This window comes from Pagrus major, chromosome 9, assembly GCF_040436345.1.
Source record: "Pagrus major chromosome 9, Pma_NU_1.0".
Lineage (NCBI taxonomy): Eukaryota > Metazoa > Chordata > Actinopteri > Spariformes > Sparidae > Pagrus > Pagrus major.
In genome coordinates this window covers 21,142,977-21,169,729 of record NC_133223.1, presented here as the reverse complement: position 1 = coordinate 21,169,729, position 26,753 = coordinate 21,142,977, and the positions used below count along the sequence as shown (strand labels likewise).

The window sequence follows — 26,753 nt, the reverse complement described above, 5'->3', positions numbered from 1 at the left end:
GCTTTGTCACTTACTTCAGCAGGACGTCTTGGTTGGGTGACATCAGAGCCTGAGTCAATGCTTGAGCAAACACTGACCAGTTCAAACCAGTATCACACTGAATGGCTGAGTTGGAGATGTTAACAGAACCTAAAGGGAAAGGCAAATACATTACATACATATTCTGGCTTTAGTCACAGTCTTAAATGAATCATTACTTGGTTTTGTTACTTGGTTTTGTTCATTTAACAAAGAGAAAAGAAGAGAAGAGAAGAGAAGAGAAGAGAAGAGAAGAGAAGAGAAGAGAAGAGAAGAGAAGAGAAGAGAAGGACTCACAGTTTGCTGGCTGAACTGTGACACCAGGCCTGTAGTTCAAAATCCAGTAACCCATGTGGACATAGTTCTTTACAACAGGCCACAGCGGACTCTTCTCAATCGTGTTTCCGAAACCCACCATGGACAAGAAAACACTACACGCAAAGCAAAAGCAAAAGCACAACACTGTTCAGAGAATGACATGATTGACAGCATGAAATGAGACGTATAATCTTAAAATACGATCCTCCTATTCACCTTTATTTGTTTTCCTTCATCTGAATTAACTGAAATTAGCCATTTGTATAGTTTGTCTAACTTTCATGTTATGGGATTTAATTTTAAGACTTAAAAACTGGACATTACAAAATATCAATACTTAAGAAAAAGATATGACAGCCTGTTATCAATCATCTGTAGTACGATAGCGCTCTGGAATAAAACCCTGCAGGTATACAATCAGTACTTTCTTAAGACCTGTGTTGAAGAATCCCAGCAACATCATGAGTGCTGTTGTCCGGCAACCAGTTTATCCAGTACGCCTCACCCAGCTCTGTGGACACTCTTTCGAAAAGCACAGCAAACTGAAGGCTCTTATTGTACAAGTTGTGCCACTCAGAGAGAATCATGGGAGGTGTTACGCTGTAGTTTGCTTTGACCAAGATGGTGTTGTACACTTCTTGAACCTGTGGAAAGATAATATGATAAGATTTTAATGAAGCACACCTAATTTTAATGAAAATGTGTTTTGTTGAATGTTGTGTTTTTATGTTTACAGTACATAATAAGCATAGATGAGGTTTTAAAGCCACTTTTCTGTAAGTGTTTCTTTGTGAAGGATTTGTTGCTATGGACTTTCATCTTGACTGTAAATTTCAACAATTCAATCCTAAAATAATTTTAAAAAAGATCTAAAACAATAAAGAAAAGTAGAGAGTATAGCATAAAAATTGGAGGAGGAATAACTTTTACCTTCTGAGCCAATGGCATCCAGTCCATCACCAGCGCATCCTGTAGAGAGGAGCTGTTCTCACAGATCATTGATCTCCACACCTCGATCTTAATGCTGCTTGTGTTTAGGAGCCACTCGAAGGGACCCAAGAGATCCCCACAGGTTAAATCCTCAGATGTCAGACTCTGGCAAAACAGAGGCAAAAAGCAGCAACTGATAAGTGTTTTCTACATTTATTGTTCTCAGGACCATAATCAATGACCTCAAACACATCATCCCCTGAAGTCAAGGTAATTCATGACTGAGAGCTGTCAGCAGATCTTTATTTTCATACAAATTTATTTACATTCTTTTTTACCTTATTCTTTAATAAATTATGCTTCATCAGTTGTTTGGTCCATAAAATGTCTGAAAATGTTTCCATGTTTTTTTTCTACCTTTTACTTATTAATGTTGTTGCTTGTCCTTTTACATTTTGAAAAAATAAGGTAAAAAAAAAAAAAAAGTCTTTTGTCCACAACCAAAAGGTATTCAGTTTACTGTCAAATGGGACTAAAGGAAAAAAATATTCACATTTGAGAAGCTTAAATCAGACAGACGGAGATAAAATGATAAATCAAAATATCAAAAGAGTTGGCGATTAATTTAATTGCTGACAACTAACTGGCAAATCAACTCATCGATCTCTCGTGGAACTAAGGTAAATACAGGGGGTGAAACCTGTCATTAGACCCGCCTTGCCTTTGCAGTTGTGCAAACATAAACTCCTACCCACATCTAAGCAATGGCACCGGAGATTAAGCTGGACCAGAATGATGGCTGAAACTACACACATCAGATCGAGGTTCTATGTGAACATAATTATCTTTTAAGATATTAATATCCAAAGGCTTATCATCAGCTGAAACAATGCAAGCATACCTTCATTGTTATTTCCATCACACTCTCCAGGACTCGACCAGTCCAAGCGCTTGCCTCAGACTGATTCGTCAGTAACGTTAGGTAAGTCCCTTGGAGTTGATCAGCATCTTTAAGGACATTTGCCATCATTCCTGAAAACCAGGGAGAGTGTCGATAACAAATACACAACAAGATCAGTTGACCACAATCACATGTATTGATATGCTGTAAAACAAAAGTACATTTTTGACACATTTTTGACTTCCATTTCTGTTGCATAAAAACATCCCAGGGGGTGGTTTTTTCCTTTGTGTTTCCATTTCCCGCATGGTAACTCCTCTACCCCTACATTGCTTCCACTCTTTCTATCTGTCATCAGTCCCCTGAGAAAGGGTGTGAACTTGTTCCATTCAGTGGATGACAATATGTCAAGATCAGTTGACCACAGCCCCATTTATTGATATGCTACAAAAGAAAAGTACATTTTTGACTTATTTTCAAAACGAATTACTCTTAGGAAGCTAGACATTGTCGCGTTACCCACTTGACTTCCATTTCTGTTGTATAAAACAGAAGTGTTATACTTATATATATAAGTATTGAAGAATTGAAGCAAAGTAGGGCTAGAGGAGTTACCATGCGAGAAATGGACATACACAAATGTTCCTTTGTGTCCATTTCCCACATGGTAACTCCTCTAGCCCTACTTTGCTTCAAGTCTTTCTATCTGTCATCAGTCCCCTGAGAAAGGGCGTGAACTTGTTCCATTCAGTGGATGACAATAGTGACTGTGGCAGCATGTGACAAAAAAAAAACAAATCATGCTCCACAGAGAAAACAATATGTCCTGTGAATGTGTTAAATTTTAATTTTAGTCTTTTTCTCCGTCATTGTAAGAACTGATACATCTTAGTTCAGTTCTCTATCAAAAGTTTCTATAAAAATGTCATCTTAACTGGAGTAAACTTTGTCTACGCTGTCCCTTATTGCTGTAATAATACATTTCAAGGGATTTCTCCCTCACTGTGAGTAGGATGTTAGGCAGTCTTACCTTCTATGGTATCAAGGGTCAGTGACGCTGATTGCATGGACAGAAAGCCAGTTCTGAGGATGCCCTGGACAACCATGTCCACCTCAGGTACCATCTTTATCACCTCCATCATCACTTGACCGACATGCAAAAACCTGCCACGTCAAAGTACAATTACAGTGGATACTATCGCGTGTACTCCTAATGTGTGAAAGGATCATTTATCATTTTTAAAAAGTTATTTCAGAGGTGTAGAAAGTAAAGGGTGAGAAAGACAAACACAAGAAGGATCGGTACAACAATGCTTTCAACATATCTGACGCATGACCATAAGCTGGTGCAAAAAATAAGAGAGGAAATTGGACTATCTTTACTAACTGACCTAATACTGAAAAAATATATATCCCCGCCTACTCATATGTATTTCCTAAAAACTAAAAACTCCAATTTGCTTTATAGTTTTTGCACTCTTCAAAAATGCGTAACCTATAATGGGTTTGCTTTGCAGTTGTTTGGGGCTGTATTTAGAGAACAAACAGTACTTACAGATCCTCTTCAGTGTTTTGTGGTTGTGTATCCACGCTACGCGGGGTCTTTGTGGTGTTGGAGCCTCCCTGTCCTCCTGGGGATGGAACTCCCATCAGACTGTGCAGCAGCCCTTTGGCGAAGGACAGATCACGAAGAGCAACATCCTTACTCCATGCCAGGAGAGTCTGGGAACAATATAGTTCACATAAGGGAGGACGTTTTCTGGGTTAGATTTGCAATATTAATTCGTTTTAGCTAAATTCTACCTGTAAAAAAAAAAAGTTAATAATTTTCTGCTTTACTCCTGTCTCTGTCTGGCATCATGTCTTCTTTATACCACAAAGCCATGTTTAAAGCAGAGCAGGAAAAATAAGTTAAATAAATGACCAGACCTGATCTTTTTGTCCAGGAGTATATAAGAAATTACACTGTGAAAAAACATTTTGATGAGTTGGTCTGCAATTTATTTTCTTAAACTTGAAAAAAACCTGTGAATTATATATGATACATCCAACATTTGCCAAAAAATATAAAAACACTGTGCTATTTACTATATTGCATTATATTGTCATTTTAATGCCAAAAGTTAAACGTCACATGTCTCATTTTCAGGTTAATACTTTTATTTTTGGTGTCTACTAGGCCCCCCTCCCAAAAAGCCAGGTTTTCTCTGATTGGTCAGTCCTGACAGCTCATTTGAAGGCACAATTTTTTGACTATGTGCTGTGTGTATTTACATCGCAGCTGGACCTGCTTTATAATGGATAGGTTGTTAAAATCTAATTTTCTACAAAATGGGACCTTGACACATACTGGGTAAAAGTTGTTATTAGCTTAAATAACTTTATTTATATAGATTTAATCACCAGGTATGGATGCAGAAAGCTAAGATCAAATACATGTGTCAACCACTAGCACTAACACTGTGGGTCAACAGTGCATACATGCAGTATGGCACTGAACCTGTAGGTGATATGGTTGAGTAATACATAACACATGCACATCACTGCTATATGCCAGCATTAGATTGCTAATTGATGTCCAGCTGACTGTTAGAGCGAGTACACAGCATGATAACAGTATTAGCTAACAGCATCTGATTGGGAATCATCTCATTAAAACACATCTACCGCAGTGGCGGCGCTAATTGGATTTCTTTGAGGTGTCTGTTCCTCAGGTGCGACCTGGGATTTGCAGTTGCTCGTTGCCATGGCCAACAGCCTTCTTCCGGCAGTAGACTAATTATTCGGCGCACTCTGAATCTAATTACTTGTGATGGTGGCACTTGAGAATCCAAATCATGAGAAAGGACAGAATGACACAGACAAACAGCATGAGAGAGAACAGAAAAGGACAAATCCAGCCACACATATTAAGTAGCTGACACTTTTTTGATGTCTGGGCTTCTCTTCTGTTGATGATGATAACATTTATATCATTCCAACGTACCTGTTTTGCCACCAGCTCAGGGGAGATCCAGCCCAGAACCATGTCCAACGTGCCTGTGCTGCACGCTGCTGTGAGCCATAACGGCTTGCTGCTGTTGTCACACATGTGGCTACGCACCATATCTTTATCTAATGTCAGGGCGATAGCCTAAAGGGGAAGAGAATAAAGTAAATATAATAAAAACAATGGTGCAAGTCTTCATAAAGTAGCCACTTATTTATGGAACAATTATTATTGTTAAAGGAGTGTTGCATCAAAAGAAATAGGCAGACATTTTTTGAAATACAATTACATTTTCAGTGCTCTTGTAGATAACACTCTCATATTGATATTTAAGGTGCAATATGTAAGAATTGGCCACCTGTTGAATTTCTACTCCAAACAAATGGGGAGCGGCATATCACCGCTAACTGCTGCTAACTGTATTCTATACATCCATGAGTGCCTTCAGCTTTTTAGCTCAGTTCGACGTGCAGCTACTCTGACTATTGGGGAGTCTTGGTGTTTACCTAGCTTTAGAGCTTAGACCCCTGGGAAAAATAAGTTTTCAGTGCTAACTGGTTAGCATGCTTACCTCAGTAAATGTCTCTGCAACACAGTAGACGACTTTGACATGACATCAAAACTGTTCACTATTAACATTCGGTTGACAATTTCAGTTAATTTTTAAGTTTATTAAACTAACATTCTTACATATTGCGTCTTTAAATATGAAGCTACATCCAGGAAATTGTTAGCTTAGCTTGATAATAAGACTGGAATCGGGGGAAACAACTAACATAGTGCGGCTCTGCCCAAAGGTAAAAGAAAATCACCTCTGAAGCTCAGTATTCGACACACTAGCCAAGAAATGTTGATGCACATAACCTCCGCAAAAAAATGAGTAATTGTCATTTTAACACTTCAGTTTTTTTAAGGATTAAACCAACAAGGTATAACATGTTAGTAAGTAAGCTTTAGAGGTGCTAGCAGGTGGTTTTTGTTGCTTTTAAAGAGAGCCAGGCTAGCTGTTACCCTCTGCTCCCTGCCAAGCTAAGCTAACAGGCTGCTAGCTCTTGCTACATAGCATACAGACATAACACTGATGTTGCTTTTCTTAACTCTCTGCCAAAAATAAACTGCTTTAAAACTGTCCTGTTTCAAATTTGGTTTTCTAACCCAGACTGACACACAAATGTTGCACAACAGATTTGTGTGCTGTGCTTTATTTTAATCTTGAAATGTTCAATATGTAATATGAAATCAGATATATCTAAACTGGGAATGAAAAACATGTACAGAAAAGATCCTTATCAGATTGGTAACATTACTCTGATAGAAACATATTTCAATCATATTTCTTGAACATACTGTATAGATACTGTAAAATGACTTAACACGTACCTTGTCCAGTGGTATCTCAACGTTTTGTAGAAGTTGTTTCACCATTTCACTCACTGAGTCATTCTGCAACGTGACAACATCTCCGAGGGGAATGGACACAGCTAAACAGAATGAAATCTGATGTTACACCGTGACAGCATATCAGCACAAAACCTGATTGACAACATTTCTCTGTTGTCTCTATAAGATTAACTGCTATGAAATGTTATTGTTGCACCCTGAGACAGCAAGGCTTCATACCTTCATTGTGATACAGCTTTTTATGAAATGAAACTGTATTTTAAAGGTATATTAGGAAATCAGAGGTTTTAATTGTGCATAAAGACAACAAATATACACTGAAGTCTCACAATTAAAAAAGCCCTCAAACTGCTGAGTGTTTGAAGCTGACATTACAATTTACCTTTGCCAGGCCAGTTTTGAACATATTGGAGCAGGCTGATGCCTCCAACAAAAACTGGCCTTATCCTCGAAAGTGAGGCACCAGCTTCAGGGAAATTGCTCTTGATGACATCTATAGCACTAGAGAGAGCACAGGGGAAAAACATCTAATGGTCAAAACAAGACAGAACCTGCAGCAAACACTTGGAAGAACTAATGATGAGACAAACACACACTTTGCCCTCCTGCTGCTCTAAATCCTGAAGTCTCAGATGTTGTTGGGATGCATCCAGGGCTATACTGGGTGTTTGAAAGTCAGTACCAATGCAGTATATCTAAACTGAAGTCACCAGGGTTAAATGTTATTGTACCTGAGTTTAGTATTCCTAACCTTGACCCTTTTTATACCAAAGCAGGCGGTGTTGTCCTGTTTCACACATATTTTTTTAAATGTCAAAATTGGTGAGATCATACTACGACACCTGAATCTTGCAGCCCTTTAAAGCAGCATGATTCATCTCTTTTCATTAGGGAAACTCAGGATTACCCATTTAAATCAATCACTAGTTGCAGAAACTGTGAACTGACAAAATATGAAGCAAAAATAAAATTCAAATACACGTTTTACAAACTGCTTAAAGGTGTAAGAGGGAGGACTAACGGGACTCCACCATAACACGGATAGGCAATTATTAAATATGCAGGATAAAATCGTATAATACCACTATGCACGATTTGGGGGTTGAACCAGAAGTAGAATAGCCGGGATCACTGCAGGGGCTTCTCCCTACAACAGACGCATGTTTGACTGCAAATTATGCTGAGAAGTAAACATTTTTCTACTTTTATCTTTACTTTCTACATAATGTGACTTTTAAAAACGATGTCTAGGGAATCTGGAAAAAACCTGAGCAGTTCTCAGCGGCTCCAACAGTCTTTACATTATAAAGAGTGCTCATGCCTGAGACCATTCACTTGATTCCCTGAGTGTGCAGCTGTGTATGGTCTCCAGAAGTGGATCAAGAATATTATCATAATTATCAAAATTATTATTGATTGTTTCTTGCAATCTCTCATAATTTTGACCCACTATGAGTGGCCCACAGTTTGCATTTTGTGTTCAGGCGACTAAATACAGCTCTTGATTGGTTATGCTTGCTAGCTAATACAGTAACATTAGTATATTACACAGGACTTCCCTTAAAATGTTGCAGGTGGTCAGGGTTTTTTTTTCTATTTCTCCATTAACTATTCTGCCGATGGTCATAACCAATGTCTAATATGTACAATCTGAATAATGTTAAGATTGCCATACTTATAAGGTACCTCCAGTAACTTGGGGCCACTTGGGACAAACAATGCTATTGTTGGCCACACTGGCTATTTGCTATAGCCAATACGGCTATTTACACCCAGGTGTAAGTAACCTAACCAAGTACTTTTGGTGCCAAATCCTAACCAAACTGCGAATGAAACTGAAAACAAAACAAGACCCTAAAATTAATAAGTCAGCTACGTCTGAAAATTATAAGTTAACATTGAATTTCGACTTTGAACTCCAGTCACCTGTGTGAAAGTACTGTGGTTAACCACAGCTTCATTCCTAAACTAATCCCAACAGTCGATACTTAGATTCGCCCTTACAGGTAGGACAGGACTAGGCAGAACCGTCTTGGGAAAAAAAAAAGGGGAGGCGGAGGGTGAGGGGCACTATCAATAAGGGCCTAAACACCTTCTAACAGCTGTCCTGAATTCATTTTGCACTGCTCCATCACTCAATGTACGTTACCGGTGTATGCTGGTGAGTAGGACCTCAGCACTGCCCAGCACTTGGTCAACAGAACCATTAGAGAAGAGCCGGGGAATAGCTAGCAGCGTGTCCCACAGTGAGGTCTCATTTTGCAACTGATCGATCACCAACACCACCACACCAGCCGCTGTCGCCATCTCATCGGGTTTTGTCTGCATCAGCTGCGTCAGTATCTAACAACCAGAGTTAATTAAGTTCAGAGTCAGCAAAACAAACACACCAGTTTTGTATAATTAGATATACAACAAATGTTTCACATAAAATAGAAATAAAAGAAGTTTGAACTGAGCATCACCACACAGTCCTGATGGGAACAAGCTGACGCATGCAGGCACAAACTGACATAATGTATGTATGCAAGCAAACAAACGCACACAGACACACCTCATTGAGGGTTTGGAGCGAGACCTCAGTCACAGTGTTGTTGGACTTGCAGAAAGTGACCACAGCAGAGGAGAGCAGGTCGGGTGAGGTTGTGTTTATCATTGGCAGCATCATGGTGCAGATGGCCCTTTTCACCACACTCACTGACTCCAGCATTTGCTGCAAGGTCTCCTGCAAGAGATGAATCAGATTGTTACAGTTACACATTAAGTGAAGGTGTTCATTTAAAACATACATTCACACAATATTACTTGATTTTCTGAGCGTAAGTGTAGACTGTAAATCACATGTTTACAGTTCAAATCAGGGCTGCAACTGACGACTATTTTCATGACTAGTCGATTTGTCCTGAAATGTCTTGTTTTGTCCACAACCTAAAGATATTCAGTTTCCTGCCAAAGATCCTGCCATCGACTAATCAATTAATCGTTGTAGGAATCAGGAACCAATCATATCTGTGCTCAAAGATGTAATTTACCATATAAATAGTGAGCGTTATTCACAAAATACTTTCTGCCACATGCCATAACACACATATCTGCATGTGAAGTGTCAGCATTACAAATAGTATAATTATTAAAATATAATATGTAACCAAATGAGCTTTTACTCTGAAAAACTGAACCTTTATCATGTGATACAACCTACTAACTTATCTTTTGTCATAGTTTCACCAGTGTACGTTCCATAGTATTGCATTACTTTCAGAATCTTTATCATTTTGTCTTAATCTTTAATCTGTCCTTATCGCTACTATAACATAGTCTCCATTGTACTCAGATATAATGTCCTACCAGGTTCACTATAGTGTCACTTACAAAAGAAGAAATACAATAAAGAGAAATTTGAATTTTACATAAATCTTCTCAGCATTCCTACTGGCATCTTTTGTCAGAGAACAATGGCTCATCTGCTGTTTACAATGACTAATACATAAGAAAGCAAACAAGCTTTCAATACGGTGACACTTTAACAAACAGGATTTTCCTCATCCTCAGCAGTTTTGTTCCTCCTATTATATCTTAACAATACCCACCTGATCTTCCAGAGAAGTGGATCCGTTGGTGAAAGAGACATTATTGGGCCTTCCCTGCTGAGACGGACCTTTAACACAGAAAAGAAGAAAAGAAGATGACTACCCCTCTCATATGTCTGTTAAATATGATGCTAACAGGAGATAGTTTAATTAGCTTAGCACAAAGACTGGTGTTAAGGAGTAACAGCTTGCTTCTCTTTGTTTTAAAAGTAAAAAAATCTACCAACCTGCACCTCTGCAACTCACTAAATAACACTTCACATCTTATTTTTTTAATCTGCACAAAACTAAAAGTGGATGGAAAAGGGGCTGGCTGTTTCCACTGGCTGTTTCCACTGTCTCCAGCCTTTTTGCTAAGCTATTTGTCACCTAGCACTAGCTTCATATCAAACAGATAGACATCGAACTTTTCACCTAACTGAAAATTTATAAAAATGATTTTCTACTTACTTAATTGAAGTAATTCTGTTCAATTCAACTTGATTTAAATTAATGTACAGTGTGGCTAGTCTACCAAATATCCAATCAAATATCAAATTGTTGTCTGTGTCATAAAATGTGTTTTAAATGGGACTCCCTGATGCAAAAATAAAAAGTGCATAACTCTACCCAAAACTGGAGGTGTGACACTTGACACTGAAAATGTGATTTTTGCCATTGCACATAGAAAAAAAGGGTCCATGAATGAGGATAACTTACCCATCATGTTGTTCAAGACCTCCATCAGTGCTGCGAGATCATTGCTGGAGTCCTCCGGGAGAGCCAGTTTGAAATCCCCCTTAATCAGGTCTTGTAGCGGGGAATCCCCCGGGGAGTTCGCGCTGTCATACAGAGTCAAAAGGATCAGATGAGACTCTTAAAAGATATTCAGACCATGAAATTTTAAACATAAGCCTGTCTTCAAGGGTTTTCCCATAGAGGCTTTTATCCAGCTCTCTGCAAAGCTGAAACATCTTCAAGGGCAGTCGAGTAGCTGAATATACGATATGAAGACCAAGTCAATTTTAGGAAATATTACATTTTTGTTAGCATTTGCTCTCATGAGGATTTGATCATGTGATAGTTCCTCATCTTAGTTGTTCTTGCTTAAAAATGACAAGATTCTCAAATTTTACTCCCTACACTACAGTACCAGATGTATATTTAGCCTGGAATAAATAAATAAATATAGCAAAATTATTTTTTAAAATAAGAACAAGTACAAAGGAACAAGGGACAAAGGACAAAGGGCAAAGGACAAACTAATGGAGCAGAGGTTGGGTAAAAGAGGAGGCAGGACAAAAACCAAACCAGTTCTCCAAACCAAAGAACCAAAACAAAAGCTTTACCCAAAGTAGCTCGGCTGGAAATTTGTGGCTACCATCATCCTTGATTCGCTTCAGTGACAGCACGTCAGCTTCCATAACAGAAGCAGAGACAACAAAACTAAGCCATTGACACAAACTACTGTTGGTATTTAACACCTGAACTAAACAATGAAGACAAGTCTCCATACACGAAGGTGCTTGTCTCCAAAAGGTTACACAACTGGTGGCAGAGATGTCACAATCAGTCATCTACTGCTTTCAAAATATTTCTTTTTATCAGCTTTTTGACTCGAAGGCGGATGAATATGGCCTCATTAAACTGGTTATTTGTGACGAGGCAGCGGAGATTTCACTGTCACCACAGGGGGTTGTCTGTTGCTGGTACATTTCCATGATCACGCTGACTCATCATCTCATGTGACGCTGCTATGCCAAGGTGTGTCCCTCCTTTGTGACCGAAGGGAACTCTGAGCGACTTTCTCTTTTGTTTAATCACGTTATAACGGGCCGATAGAGACATTCCATATGTCTGAGATGAGGAAGGTAAAAAAAAACAAAACAGTACGACGCAATTATATGAGCATTTGGCACATCTGTCATATAGGTCAGATAATAGATCATATACAGTGTGTACTGATGAACAGTAGTACCTTGCACTCCTTCGGGATCTACGAGATGACCTCGATGCAGACGGGTCCACCAGGCGTGACTTGTTATAACAAGTGCTGTCTGTGTTGCACATGAGGGTTTGCAGGAAAGGGAAGAAGCCTGTGCTGGGGAGGTTTCGTGGTCCCACATAACCTGGAGGAGACATGACAAAGTTGTTACTGTAGTGAGGACCCTAGACAACAGCACTACCATTAATAATGGTAATGAATGTACTCAATTATGTAAATTTCAGTGGCACTACTTGACATGAGTTTCCGGTAGATGACAAGTGTGAATACAGGGTTCCCACACCTTCTTCAACTTTCTCAAGACTTAACTTAGTTATCAGGTCCAGTTATTTCAGATTAAATGCTCAGCAGGCTTGACACATGTCAAGGGTAAATTATTGTTACGGCGCTGAGAAGATTAATAATGAGCACTAGCAGGTTTTGCAACAATTAAAAAAGAGAGGCAGGCAGACTATGTGCCTATGTGTAAGTCGAGCGGCAGAGACGGACTCATTCACGAGTTGAAGAGCTCAGTAACTCCTCGATTGTTTCATTTACGCCAGCTTACAAAATATGTTGTAGAGAAAAGGCATGACTTTGGCCATGGTGTGAACTTTTATTGATTTGCTTCAGGCACTGCTGATCCTGCCGATCTTTAACGAGCCGTAAATGTCTTTGTGTGCTGCAACAATCATTAGCTTTTTCGCTTGCTTGCCGTAACCTACATCATTTGACTTTCATCACTCATGTATGCACGTTTCATGCCAGCAGGTAGCACGTGAGACGATGACGCAACCACAGGAGACACAGCGGAATGTTGCCTGTTTACTAATGCAGATTAAAAAATCATCAAAAGAAAATCAATTTATATTCTTGCATTCTTACAAAATATGAATTATATATAATATGATAATAAAAATGAAATATAATATGAATTGAATCTGTTGCGGTTTCCCGTTGCTCTATGACAACATGTTGGATTGTTGGGCGTACTCTAACAACGGGATCAGGAGCCAGAGATCATTTCCATTTGTCCATGTAACTACCAATGAGTAACTCAGACCATCTTTTGTCAGACAACAAGGAGATCAGGTTGCAGTCTGCCTAGTGTGAATACACTGACCTTTCTGGTATTCAATACTGTTAATACAATCTCAGAAAGCAGTGTTTCATCTTGACACAACACATTTCTCTGAGAGAGAATGGAAGCCTAGCAAACAGTGTTTGACTAGGATTAGTCCTAGCATTTGCAGAAAACACTATTCAAACCTACAGCGTATAAACTAACTTTTGAATGACATCAGACCTCAAATCGGTCATCCAGTTACACTGAATTCATGTTCAGCTTTAAGTTGGAGAGAAGTGACTCATGAGAAAACAAGGACAATAACGATGTAAGTATTTGAACAGGCATTCAACGACTTGTATCCATACACTCATTCATTTTCAACCATGACACTTGAGCACAGAACTCAAATGTATGGAAAACAGTTACTGAACATTTTCACAATAATTACAGAGAATGATTTAAATGCACAGTATTCGATTTCTGCCACAAGGGTCCCTCACTCAAAAACAATAGAAACAAAAGAGGTAGTTTGATGACATTGTGAAGTAGCGTGTGATCACGGAAGTTGTTGTCACTTCCTTCCTGGCTCACTGATGCATCAACTGATGTTCCTCCAGAAGTTCAGAAAGTTCAGAAAGAGCATCATTACTTACTTACTGAAATCACAGACTAATGTAAGTACACAACTCAACAAAATCCTTTTTTTTCTTTGTTTTAAGACATTTTAAAGTGGAAACACAAACTCCAACCAGGTGCTTAGAAAGTTGCCTTTTACAATAATAAATATTAGCCTGCAAACATATTTTCTGTAGATTAATCTGTTGGCGTAGAGCAGTACAGTAGTACAAACCAATAGTACATTTTGTACGTGTCCCACGCCTGTCTGTCTGCGTGTGCATGTAAGAATGTGTCTGGTACTGTGTCCACATTCCTAGCATTCAAACGAGAATAACTGTGAGACATCACAACCTGTAAAGATAGTCATCTTCATTTTGAATTGTGATTACATATTTTTTTGGCATGAAAAAGTTATTATTTATTTATTCCTGTTTAAAATATGTGCCCATAAATTAAGTTAAAATTAGGGCTGCACAATTAATTGTAATTTGATCAACATCACATTATGGCCTAATTCAGTATCCAAATCGCAGAAGCTGAAATCTTTTCACAAACATAAAATGTGTGAAAAAGCAGCGTTATGATGAAGCGCAGCAGTATCATTCTCATTAATCATGAATCACATCACAATCGCAATATCTGTTAAAACAAACTTGCAGCCTGTGCTATTGGGGGCACCTGAATGAAATAGCTAGGTGCACCAGCACAACCAGTGTGAAAAGTTAGTCTGGAGCCCTGTGTTACACGAAGCTTAGCGAAAGTTCAGTCAGGAGGACTATCTCTTTATGCATGCACTCTAAGTCACAAGCCAAGTCTCCCACTTTCCCTAATCTTCTCCAGCTCATTCTCCTCCTCAACCAATCACAACCAGGCACGTTGCCCTGTAAAATTCAAAAGTGCTCTCTCTCTCTCTGCCGTCATTTCAGCATTTTTAGTTTTTTTTTACTTCATATCCTCTCACTCGTTTGTCTCTATCAAAAATCTGTACTGATTGAAATATTATGCCTTTAATAACACTTAATACTGTAGCTCTGTGAGAAACAGTGGCCCGTACTCAATTAAACCATGTGGACATCTGAGATGTCTTTAGACTGAGTTTGCGGAGTAATTCGTAACACGATCCAACCTCAGTCAAGGCTGCCGCTTGTCATTCAGTCTGATCTGACACTGATAAGGACTGATTTTTGCGTGTGTTTTTCCGTTACCGTGCCTGTTTCCAGCGTGGATAAATTAACAACCTAGTGTATGTGAAATGCATCATCATGACACTAAATAAAATTAGTTTTAAAAACACAACACATAGCACTTACAGCACTTACAGAGGAAGGGAAGGTCCTATTGTTCAGATTCACTTAGGACATGCCGGGGTTATTAAATAACAGGTGAATCCCTGCATTCATAGAATCAGATCAGATAAGACAGTGGGAGGATCCTCTGCAAATAAATACTGACAGGTGTATAGGAGGATATATCTCAGTGAGACAAAGTCATTTCTTGAGGTTGCAACGTATTTCTTAAACAACCAGGCTTGTTGATGACCTAAAGACTGGCTCCGATTTCTGCCCCTCCCTCCACAACAAACCACTCATCTGCGATCATACGCAACCACACAAAAGCAAATGTGTAACGCTCCCTTCTTACGCACCATTAACAACATTATTCTATCTGAATAAATGCACTTTGTCAAAGTTCAGAAAAGTGCAAACACCCAGTCAACAGTGCAGGGATAGGTTCACATCTGAGGGTCTATTCATGTTTTGGTTTACTTTGATTGTGAAATTCAAATGTCCTTAAGTGCTGCTATCCTTTATGATGCCAAAAAAAACCCCTGCGGTCCGTGTCAGGTCAATATTGTGTTAATGCAACTTGAATCTTAAACCGGTTGGTTCTTTCCTTGAAGTTCCCCTCATTCAGATTCTGGCTTCCTCTTTATTCTACACTTCAGATAACGTCAGACTCATTTAACGTGTGCTTTAAAATGTTTCCTCTTTACTGAAAGTACGTTGAAAACATAGAGCCATAACTGTAAAATTTGTAAGAGGTGTTTCTAGTGGGTTTATCTTTATCTTTTGCAGCGCCAGGGTAGCCTGTAAACGTCAACAATTCATTTCCATTGTGTTGTATTGAAAGTTTAATTCTGTTTGCTCAAGGTTTTTCTGTATATAAAGCCTCATTCTTTGTGATTATGTAATAGCACGACTTGATTAATGAATGGCTATTGGAATACACGTCACCAACAAAACACGGGCCTTGATCGTGGCACTCATCCACTGTTTCTGCGCAGTTTTACACTTACATGTTTCTTTTACGACTGGAGGGAACTGTTGGCGGGTCACAGCAATGATGATGAAGATGATCAGCGGCCAGACGATCAGAGTCAGCGACCATAGCTACGACACAAGATTATCATAAAACATGAGCAATCAGATTATGAAGAGTTCATTTACAGGACTCTTCTTCAATTTGAATAAAATATTCAATAAATATGGGGCATCCAGTGTGTAAAAGTACAGTTTTTGTGTAATTTATTCCTCACAATCCTGATAAGGTAGTTGTAAACCTGACACTGCTATATAGAAATAAAACAATAGTTTAATATAAATCTGTGTTGCTGACATTCTTAGCCAGGTCTCCCCTGATCCCAATGGAGCTAACTTGTCTTAATAAAGGCTAATAAAAATGATAAAATAAAATAAAATAACAGCTCCCACTGCAGTTGAAAATCACTCTGATGTGTTACCTTTAAGTTTTTTTCTGTTACTTTACAAGGTTATAATAACATTCTTAGCCAGGTCTTCCTTGATCTCAATGGGACTAACTTTTTTTTTTTAAGTATTAAAAATAATAATAATAAATAAATGATAATAATAATAATAAATCAAAATATAAAATAGATTGGATTGAAATAAAATAGAGTAAAAGCTCACCGGCTGTCTGATGATTCTCAGCCTATTCTTCCAGAGAAGAAGTTGCAGCTGCCTGAAGAAGGCCATCAGTAGAGGAGGCTGAAATGAAGACACATTACACATTATCCACTCACTTTCAACTGTGTTAATGGCGTACACTTAAAATCTTTTGCAGTGGTTTGACTTTTCAGATACAACAGATAAAGATTTAAATGTATAATATAAAATAAAATAAACAAAAATATAATTTTATTTTCCATTTATATAAATGTATAATATATAAATGTATGTTTTTCTTCTTGACATGACAGAATAATGCCTTAAATCTTAATGAAAACCAAGTGCACTCTTAATATTAAGCTAGCAGTGTACTAATAAAGCATCTGACCTACCTGTCTGTCCTCTTCACAGGTGAAATCGGTTGTTATCTGACTGTAGCTCGCAGGTGTTTTCCGGCGGACATGGCGCCAGGTGCCTCCCTAGCAGGACGTCCTTTCCATCAGTCGGTTACTGAAATAAAACTGAACAAATTCGCGCTCGAAAAAAACTGCAACAGAATAAAAAACCTCCTCGGGAAAGTTTACAGCAAAGATTAAACGTGACAGCAGCGTTTCTGTGAGCAGGTCCACCTGTTCGTGTGTGTGTGTGTGTGTGTGTGAGAGAAAGTGTGTGTGAGGAGGTAAGTGTGTGGGAAAAGGGCGTGTCCAACCTGTTCAAAGCAGAAGAGGGGAAGCATGATTAACTGACAATTATAGGATGCAACAGCACTTCCCCACTAGTACAGTGACCACTTGCTAACTGTAATGAAATGAAATGTGTCTTATCATAAGTGTGATTACATTTTTGGACAAGAAACAGACACATGTATTTAGATGCAGTGGCGGACTCAGGATGTTTGAGGACCAGGGGCCGAATAATAAAAAAGGGGCACCCGCTGTATGTTTGAGTCTTTTTTGCAGTGTGGACGAACCATAAAACTCAAAATCTTACCAAGTGTATTTGTCTAATTTCTAGTAAAAAAAATATCTCATTGTACTTAATATCAAAACACAATCACCTAGAAAGTAGCATTTCAGATAGAGAAAACTCACATTTGACAGATTTTTCATTTATTACAAGCAAGAAAACACCTTCTACTTATTATTTCTTTACTTCTATTTGAAGTTTTTTCCAGTGTAATAGGCATATATTCATTAATGAGTAAGATTTTATTTCATCTTTTATAGTGTAACTGAAATATTTATTTATAGTGACCCGCCATTGCCAACTATATGATCACCTATTGTATAATGTTGAGGTTTTTTATGTGGTTAATGATATAATATTTGTTATGTACAGCCTGTCTTCTCCAGGGCAACATCTGGATAACTTGGATAAAGTGATTTAAAGTTGTTTCAGTTTTTGTTGATTCTAGCGCCCCCCCCCCCCCCCCCTTTGTCAAAAGCGTTACGACACCAGCGCCTGCTGCTGTAAAGATCTTTGCTCGCGGTGCCGGCAGCGTGTGCATTTGTTTTAGAAGCGAGTGACAGATGGATGAGGTAATGTATTTATATGTGATTTTTATATGTGATATATGTGATCGGACCCGAGCACTGGCATTGATAATAACTATATAAAGATAGCAGTCTATTCGCTGATGGTCATGTTTGCTGTTACAGGTCATTTATAATCATCAGAGGAATCACGACTGTTTCATAAACACTTAAACGTTCCTTAAAAGTAAGAGTATTTCATTTCTTGACATATTGTGAGTATTTTTTGGTCATTTATGACCGTTACAAAGTGGTATTATGAGACAAGATGGGCCGGGGCTAGCTGGTTAGCATGCTAACTTCAGTGGACATCTTTGCAACACAATACATAGACGTCTTTGACATAACATCAACACTGTTGTTTCTTTACACTCTGTTGATAATATTAGTTGACTTTTTCTTAATATTTTAAACTAAAATTCTGCCCATATCTTACAAATTGCTCCTTTAAAAGAGAAAAAGATTCATCTGTGATCATAATGACCTGTTTAAAGGTTACAAAACCTTCTTGCTCAAGACAGAAAAACACTCATTTAGGGGGGACAGTGCATCACTGAGCATCTCATTACACACTCAGTTATTCAAGTTTGTCAGGTGTTGTTGGGGAAGTCTTCTCCACAGGGAGAAATCACACTAATATCGTGTGAGGGATCCGCAGGGAACAGTCAAAACAATGTGGTGAATTCTCTGGACGCTAGACATCATATGACCATGTTGAGAGTACAAAGACAAAATAAATCCATGTCATGCTGACAGAGAATAAGAATGCAACAAACAAAAGTAGGCTATATGATTTATTAAATAAAAAAACCTAAGAAAAATATAATCCCAGTTGCCACATTTATACAAAACTATTGGCAAGAGGTCAAGATTTCAGGCACTGAAGGCAAAAAAAAAAAATGCTTTTATCGTATTAAAGGTTAATGTGTCACACTTCACGTGTGAATGCTCAAAAAACTGTTGAAAAAATGCTGAATGACGTGACAGCAGAACATGTTGTTCCTCACAGAGATTGAACTGATTGACATTCATCTGTGAGGTGGCTCATGTAGTACCTTTCCATTACCAGACACAATCAGAAAAAAAAAACAGTGTCCAATACAAAGGGTTGGGCAAAACAGAGCATAGGTGAACGGACACCTGACTGTTTTTTTAAGCATCAATAAGAATTGTCCAATCAATGTAGTCCTACTGGTTTTCCATTATGATAGCAAGGAGGAGGCACAAATCTTCTGACTTGAGTCATTTTATCAGGCTGAACAAGCTGCTCAAGGGTCAATCACAGGTCTTGCTGCTATTACTTCCCCATATAAAGCATACAAAGAGATATATAGATAATTTAATAAAACATATATCTGCTGTTCTGCCCAAAAATGAAAATTCTGTTATTATCTACTCACCCTCATGCTGATGGAAAGTCAGTTGAAGTTTTTTAGTCACAGATCATCCCATCTGGTGGAACGTGGGCTGAGTTAGTAAATTAACAAGCCTGACTAAGATATAACCTCTAACAACCTTTACACAATAACATTTTAATCATCATTTCAAGGCTCTCACACAGCACAGCAAACAAAAACTTTGTTTTTATTTTCACGCATCTGTTTTCTGCCATGTTTAACCTCTGGCAAAAACCTTTATTCAACACCAAAATTACACATCCACTGTACAAACCAAGTCATGAGACAATGCTCATACCGTACAAATTTTAAAACGTGGGCATGCTCACGAGTGGAAAAAATAGGGTGTGTTGTAAGGTAACAGCTTAGTGGCTGGATAGTGTTGACAAGACACGGTGGCTCCTTCATGGCATTTATATTTCTTTCATTGGTAGCAACATTAGCTAAAACACCATAATAATAGATGCCAAATATACAGTATAGTCTGTGGTTTAAAGAGAAGGTATTAAGCATTAATAATGTAATCCCATGTAACAAATGTTAATACTGGCACTGCATAAAAATATGAAATAAGGGAGGAAAGTCATTCCACACAAACATTGAAATACACATCCTTTTGACAAATCATGAGCATGAAGTCGTTATGTGTTATTTTAAAGGTACCCTGTGGGGCTTTTGTCCAGTAATAGTGCTGTGGAGCAGGATTTTTGTGAGCGGATCCCCTTTTTGTTTGGATCTTGTGCAAAGGACACATATGCCTGTGCACTCGAGCGTGGCAACACAATAAACTTTCCTCTCGCCAATTTAATATTAATCTACTAATCCGCACAGTGGCAGTAACACATGAAAGAAATGAAGAAAGGTGCAAACAAAAGGCAGCGTTCAATGCCCCCCTAGTGCCCCCATGTTCGAAAAAGAAATGCTGCGATGGTGCCTTCTTGGATGCCTCTGTGGTAGGTGAAACATAATACGGTGCCCTCCCAGTGCCCTTGCTATGTGCTGGTGTGCCACCGCATACAACTGGAGTCCACCACTGAACACATCTTTACTTGTTTACTCACAGGGTACCTTTAAGTAAAAATGCATGATCTCCATACTATGTTTAGGACCTCTGAATGCTACTTCATACGTACGTGGTGTCATTTTTTAAAACAAAACAAGAAGAATATGTAAAGTTAAGATGCTCAACATCTTTGAATCTCACAAAATGTAAAACTGAGAATACTTCCATTCAACACCGTTTGTGGCAGACATTATAAGACACTCTTTCTCACCAGTGATGCTGGTGTTTGTAACAAATGTCATAAATTACAGGAAGGATCCACGTTCAACATACAAAACATTTGCAGATTTACTTGTTGAACGTTACAGTAACACCTGTTTGGCCACCCACTCTTGGCTTTTTGAGCTTAAGGTTCAGTCACAGTGGTCACTACAGACCTGATTGCACAATTCTGAAACCATAAAAGTGAAAAAATACACCATTAAACACTTAAAATATCTTGTATATTCCATACAAATGAATGTCACTTTTACCACTGCTTTTGGCACTTGTGTGTGTCTTGTGTCAGAGGTAACATCAATAAACTATTTTCCAGTGTGTGGGCTGTTCACATTCTTTCTCAGTGTCCCCACAGAAACGATTGTATGTAGTTTTGGGGTCAAAGCCCAGGATCTCCCTCTCTTCATGGATCCGGAAAGAGAAAGTGGACACTGATGTTCCGATAAAGAATCTGAAAAAGTAATGACATGAATGAATAAAAACATAGGAATGAGGACAGCGATGCAATGAATGTGCAGCTTGGAAAATAACATGAGCATGTAACACTCAATAGAAAAAATGTATGTACATAAGCTGCTCTGACCAGTTTTTCAAGTTGAAATATTTTCCATGGGTGAGTTATTGAGCACGAAAAATTCTCTTTGTTTTCAAGTCGGCCAAGGGTTGAAACACAGTCACTGGCAAGAACTCTTTCTCAGTAATTACCTCTTTTAAAATATAAGCAATAAAACTTCTTCTGGCTCAAGTCTTTGCTCAAAATAGTGCAAATGATCAAATCTTCACATCTTATAGTATTGTCAGAAAAAAAAAGACATCACATTGTTTTGTTTTTTTGTTTGTTTGTTTGTTTGTTTTGTCTGTCAAATTTATTGTCTTATGTGGTAACGCAATAAGGGTATACAGCAGCATTAGTGGCTCTCGGAGGCAGAACTAAGGCACAATGGTGCTTTAGGGTAAATGCTAACATCAACATGCTAACATTCATTCATTCATTCACAATGACAGTGCTAACATGCTGATGTTAAGCCGGTATAATGTTTATCATGTTCACCATTTTAGTTGAGCATTTCAGCATTCTAACAGTTGCTAATAAGCACCAAACTGTTGGTGTCACTTGGAGGTATGTGGTCATAAACCGAAGTATTAGACAAATGAATCAGATCTGATAATGGTGACAGATGAAAAGTCAAGGTTAAATTCATACATGGGGCAGAACGCAGATGTAAAAAACAGAAAAGGCCTGGGTTTAAATGAAAGACAACACAGCTAAGCACTTGTAATTAACAAATAAACATTAAAATGTGTGCTACATCATTGTCTGATATCAATAAGCTTACTGATAAACTGTTATGTTAATAATCATATAATGATGATTAATGATAATTTACCTTGCATGTGCACATATCCACTGGTCAATGATGGCCACCCCTCCATCTTTAAGGAGCTCCAGGTCCTCGGTGGACGGCTCAAAACGCACCATTTCTGGCAACAACTTTTTGAGCTCCTTCAATTCTACAAAAATGAGACGGATAACACAGGTTTATAAGAGCGTTTATAGTGACTACGATTTTTAACGAAATGCCACGGCTACTTACTAATATTATTACTACTACGATGATTTCTTATTACAGAATCATAATTTATTTGTTTATATTCTTTAGATAGATTTAATCACAAAATGTTTCCAGTTTTTAATTTACAAAAAATAGTTGAATCAAATTTCAAAACACAATTGCATGAGCTGCAAAATCCCCGATCATTTATATCCTCTATATAAAGTGTAAATCAACTCTGAATGTGCTGCTATGTCATTACCTTCCCCGTCTGCATCTGTTGCGACAAACACTCTGTCCAATTTGTGCTTCTTCATCAAGCTGCGGATTTTTTTGACTGACCCCTTCAGGCTGGGGACGTCCTCTCTGTGACCCCAGATGAAGTCCTTCCTGCGCAGGTGGACCCCCAGGTATGGACCACCTTTAGCTGAGCCCAGCTTGGCCTGAGGAGTAAATTAAGAAACAACAGGCCACTGTTTAATTACAGTATAGCCTGCAACTTATGACTGGATCGTCAAAAGGCTGAAATCAATGGTTGTTTTCAGAAATAAGTGATCAGAAAGTCAATCTATACAATTTGCGAAATCAACGAACGCAGACGCAAACAGCACAAATATACATAGATGATTTAATGGAAGATGAATAACTGAAAAGATTTGTGGAAAATATTTTTTATCGATTGAGCAGTAAAGGATGTGATCTGGTCTGATTTGCGGATGTGATTAGCTCAAAAAATTCCAAGAATGATCAAATACATAGAGTCAGAACTTCAATGACAAATAATATGATATATGGAAAGTGGTAGTGCTTACAGTACATGTTAAATGCTGCACATACACTGCACTGTACATTTCCACAGCCTTAAGTCAACCTGCATGATCACATAACCATGCCACAATCTGATACACTAACTCACTTTCATGCGGGTCCAGTCCTCACTGTAAACCGTGTAGTCTCTGTCATCTGTGGAGTTCAGGTACTTTGCTCTGAAGTTGTCGCCAATGATTCTCAGGTGCTTGGCAAAAACCATACTGCGGCGAGTCTACATGGAACAAAGATAATGGCAGAGACAACCACATCACATTACAGACAGTAATATAATCAAGGTGATAAGAAAGGATTGACTTACATCCCAGTAATCCTTCCCAGCATAGTGATCATGGAGGAGTGTCTCTGCTCGGTCAAGCATGACTGATCTGCAAAATAGTAGGGAACACAGAAGTTCACATGATCTGAGGGAACAAACCGAGTAATATCACACTGAAGGAAGAATCACGTCAGATCATATTTCAGCTTCCAACAAATAGAAGAATCTGCCACTCCACTGTCTTTTAAAGCATTTATGCTTAATTCTTGTTTTATTATTCTAGTTTTAAACTATCAAACATTATCTGTTAAAGGGATAAAGTTGAATAATAATCATCAGGCTCAATAAAACTGTTCGTGTTAATATTGATTTATCTGCCACAGACTAATTTTACCAACCACTGGTGCTTGACAGAAGTCAACACAATGTGTGTGTGTGCAGTATGTATGTGTGTAGTCATGTTGCTCTGTAAACTCACGTCACTGTGATGTTTTTCTGAAGAACTGGGGCCATGATGGACGCATGGCCCTGGGCTGATATACATGTTACATTTCGAGCTCTCGTCTCCTCGTAGCCCCAAAACCAGCCCCTTGGAAACACAAACCAGATAAATCAGTTGATGATGAACTGACGGGAGAGAGATGTGCAAGCAGGAAGCCAGAGATATCATTAAATACTGTAAATGTGATCCATCACTGCCTGAAGGAGGTCTAATGAGTTATTTTACTGTAATTACAATTCATTTTCTTTGGCACTGAAGATTAACGGAGGAACGACAGATAAAAAGCATGACAGAAAACATCAGCATCACCACAACTAAGACATTTTAGAAAAGATACATAGCCACAACATAAACTCTATACTAGAAACTGGTTTTATTTTTTTACACTTTGCCGCTGAAATTGCTATCATGGGTTTTGTGCATTGTGTTGCTTTACCTGTAGTAGCCCTGTTTATCTTTGGTGTACATCAACTTGTCAATGCAAGGTCGCCTGTCAACTTTTTCCTCCCATTTCCCATCAGTCCATCCCTCTGCGTAGTTTTGCAAGACCAGAACCTGGTCTATGAATGGGCCTCCGTTCTCTAGACCCGAGGGAGGAAGAAAACACACTCAGTGGGTGTTTTCGCTTTGACACACTTTAATGGAGCTAAGTAGCAATCTGTTCTAACAGCTAAGTAGAAAGTGGTAACACTTGCATAGTGAAAAAGATCTATGATTATTAAAGTATAAACAGCTTTATAAATAGTCTGTAAATTAAAAGCTCACCAGCAATGAATTCCTCATACTCAATGACGGGCACATTGGCCTGCAGGCTGGTGAGGCTGAAGAACTCTCCCCACGGGATGCGGATCTGGTGGATGTTGGGGCTGTGCCAGTGGTACAGGCGACCCCATGGGGGAAGCACCAACACCCAGTCATCCCCCTCCTTCCTCAAAGTCTTCACCAGGGAGGCCATGCGGATATAGACATCTCTCCGCAGGTTGAAACCCTCCGGGGGATTCACGTCATACAAAAGGTACCTGAGGTGATGAGAGAGGACATGAGATGGAAAACCGTAGATGGGAAAAGGCAACAGCAAGTTCATTGGTCAGTGAAAACAAAAACGATAGCTGTCTTCACAATGCATCAAACCTACCGCATTTGGTAATAAATCATCCAGTGATCCCATTTAAAATGTCAAGATTCATCTGTCAACAAAAGCAGGGCTGTATTTGTCATATTGCAGCTGAATTATTCTTACTCAGTGACCTACAAGCATTGTAGGAGTCTATTCTTTCTTGCTTAGGGTTTGAGTAAATGTGAATGGTTTATGTAATCTAGCCTTTAACTCTGCAGACAGTTCACATCCTGTACCAACATTTCAGAGGTGATTTGTTGTTGGTGGCAACTGTTCAACCGGTAATAGTCATGCAGGAGCATCACAACAACAAAATAGTGACATGACAGGATATACAAAGAGGAGAGTCAGACATCTCATTACACTAGTTGTATACTGTTGTGGTGTTTTGAAGTTAAGTGGTCCCATTTGCAGCTGTACTATTCATTTTTGTCATACGGCAGAACACACATGTTGTTGCACCATGATCACATTCTTTAAATCTTACGATCAAGAAATGCATGGTGGAAATTCTTGTTGAAAATGCAACACTTTGGTAATACACATTTATGACACTGAAAGTTGATGTGCGGAGGCATCTGCAAGCTGCTGGATCAGTATGTACAAGTACAACCATGCATAACAAATACCCATCCATACATATATATTCCTTAACTAACGCTAAATCATGCTATAATTTAAACATTTTTGTCCGTAATCTCTTCATAACCACCAATTTTTACAGAATCAACCCTTGAAAACACACAAAACGTTTCTGTCCTTTTTACAATTAGCACCGTTATAAAAGGGCAGAAAAACGAGACTGTATAACAATAGAGTGCTGACAAATCAACCAACTTAGAGCCGAAATCTACTACAATACAATAGCGTTTGGAAAATTATATTAGGTGATAGTCTGACAAAGAGGGTATGGCTTTAATGCGCCAGAAATCATTAAATTGGCAATTTTTGGAATGGAGTCAGGTGCATCTTCACCTCACTCTGCAGGGCTTATCCACAGAAGCAGTCGAGCCTGGCAAACGGGATTAAAACACGGCTATGAAAGAGTGAGAGTGTAACCTGAAGCACTACCTCACAAATAAAAGAGACCTTTACAGTTGAAACAAAGACGAATAACTGTAACCGACCTCACGTTAGCAACTTAGCGCACAGCAGCTAGCTAACAGTAACTTCACATGTCAGTAAACTCACCGCAGATCTCTGGCGGCGGCGATGGACACAGTGGCCGTTTGACTCGCACTGAACACATTGTCGGCGTTTGCCGCTTCAAGTGCTGCGAAAGCGACGAAAATAAACAAACAGAATGAAGTAAAAGAATAGATTGAAGCAATAAACACCACTGGTATATGCACTGCTCTGTGCGCCATATTTCCTCAGAGCCACGCACTTCCGGAGGAGTAAAAAGCGTCTGAGCAGTTGCCGGGCAACTAGCAGTGACACGCAGCCAGCAGTGATTATCCAGAGTCCCCAGGTATTTTTGTTTAGTAAGGTTTATAAACATATTTGTCATGTATTTTTGACAAATTATTCAAGATTGTTAATACATTGTGAAGACTAGAATTAATAAACAAGTGTACTAT

At 38.6% G+C, this 26,753-nt stretch overlaps 2 protein-coding genes across 2 annotated transcripts in view; both read right to left on the bottom strand.

Annotated features, from left to right (window-relative positions):
- Positions 1 to 16,790, bottom strand: part of abca12 (ATP-binding cassette, sub-family A (ABC1), member 12) — an 84,836-nt gene extending 68,046 nt beyond the window's left edge. Inside the window, exons 1-17 of the mRNA XM_073473149.1 lie at positions 16,725 to 16,790; positions 16,094 to 16,187; positions 12,105 to 12,255; positions 10,847 to 10,968; positions 10,148 to 10,215; positions 9,112 to 9,282; positions 8,707 to 8,900; positions 6,940 to 7,058; positions 6,537 to 6,637; positions 5,154 to 5,300; positions 3,723 to 3,889; positions 3,198 to 3,331; positions 2,168 to 2,298; positions 1,267 to 1,431; positions 772 to 980; positions 316 to 449; positions 15 to 129 (exon numbers count right to left, since the gene is read on the bottom strand). Coding sequence (XP_073329250.1) covers positions 15 to 129; positions 316 to 449; positions 772 to 980; positions 1,267 to 1,431; positions 2,168 to 2,298; positions 3,198 to 3,331; positions 3,723 to 3,889; positions 5,154 to 5,300; positions 6,537 to 6,637; positions 6,940 to 7,058; positions 8,707 to 8,900; positions 9,112 to 9,282; positions 10,148 to 10,215; positions 10,847 to 10,968; positions 12,105 to 12,255; positions 16,094 to 16,187; positions 16,725 to 16,790 — 2,288 coding nt within the window. The remainder of the gene's footprint in view (positions 1 to 14; positions 130 to 315; positions 450 to 771; positions 981 to 1,266; positions 1,432 to 2,167; positions 2,299 to 3,197; positions 3,332 to 3,722; positions 3,890 to 5,153; positions 5,301 to 6,536; positions 6,638 to 6,939; positions 7,059 to 8,706; positions 8,901 to 9,111; positions 9,283 to 10,147; positions 10,216 to 10,846; positions 10,969 to 12,104; positions 12,256 to 16,093; positions 16,188 to 16,724) is intronic.
- A 4,326-nt stretch (positions 16,791 to 21,116) lies between these two features.
- Positions 21,117 to 26,540, bottom strand: pofut2 (protein O-fucosyltransferase 2). The gene is made up of 9 exons (XM_073473575.1): positions 26,365 to 26,540; positions 24,822 to 25,075; positions 24,493 to 24,637; positions 24,033 to 24,143; positions 23,597 to 23,663; positions 23,384 to 23,509; positions 22,730 to 22,910; positions 22,303 to 22,426; positions 21,117 to 21,365 (listed from the first exon to the last, which is right to left on the bottom strand). Exons 1-9 carry the CDS (start codon positions 26,538 to 26,540, stop codon positions 21,212 to 21,214), a joined length of 1,338 nt encoding a protein of 445 aa, XP_073329676.1. The 3' UTR covers positions 21,117 to 21,211.
- Between the last annotated feature and the right edge of the window lie 213 nt (positions 26,541 to 26,753).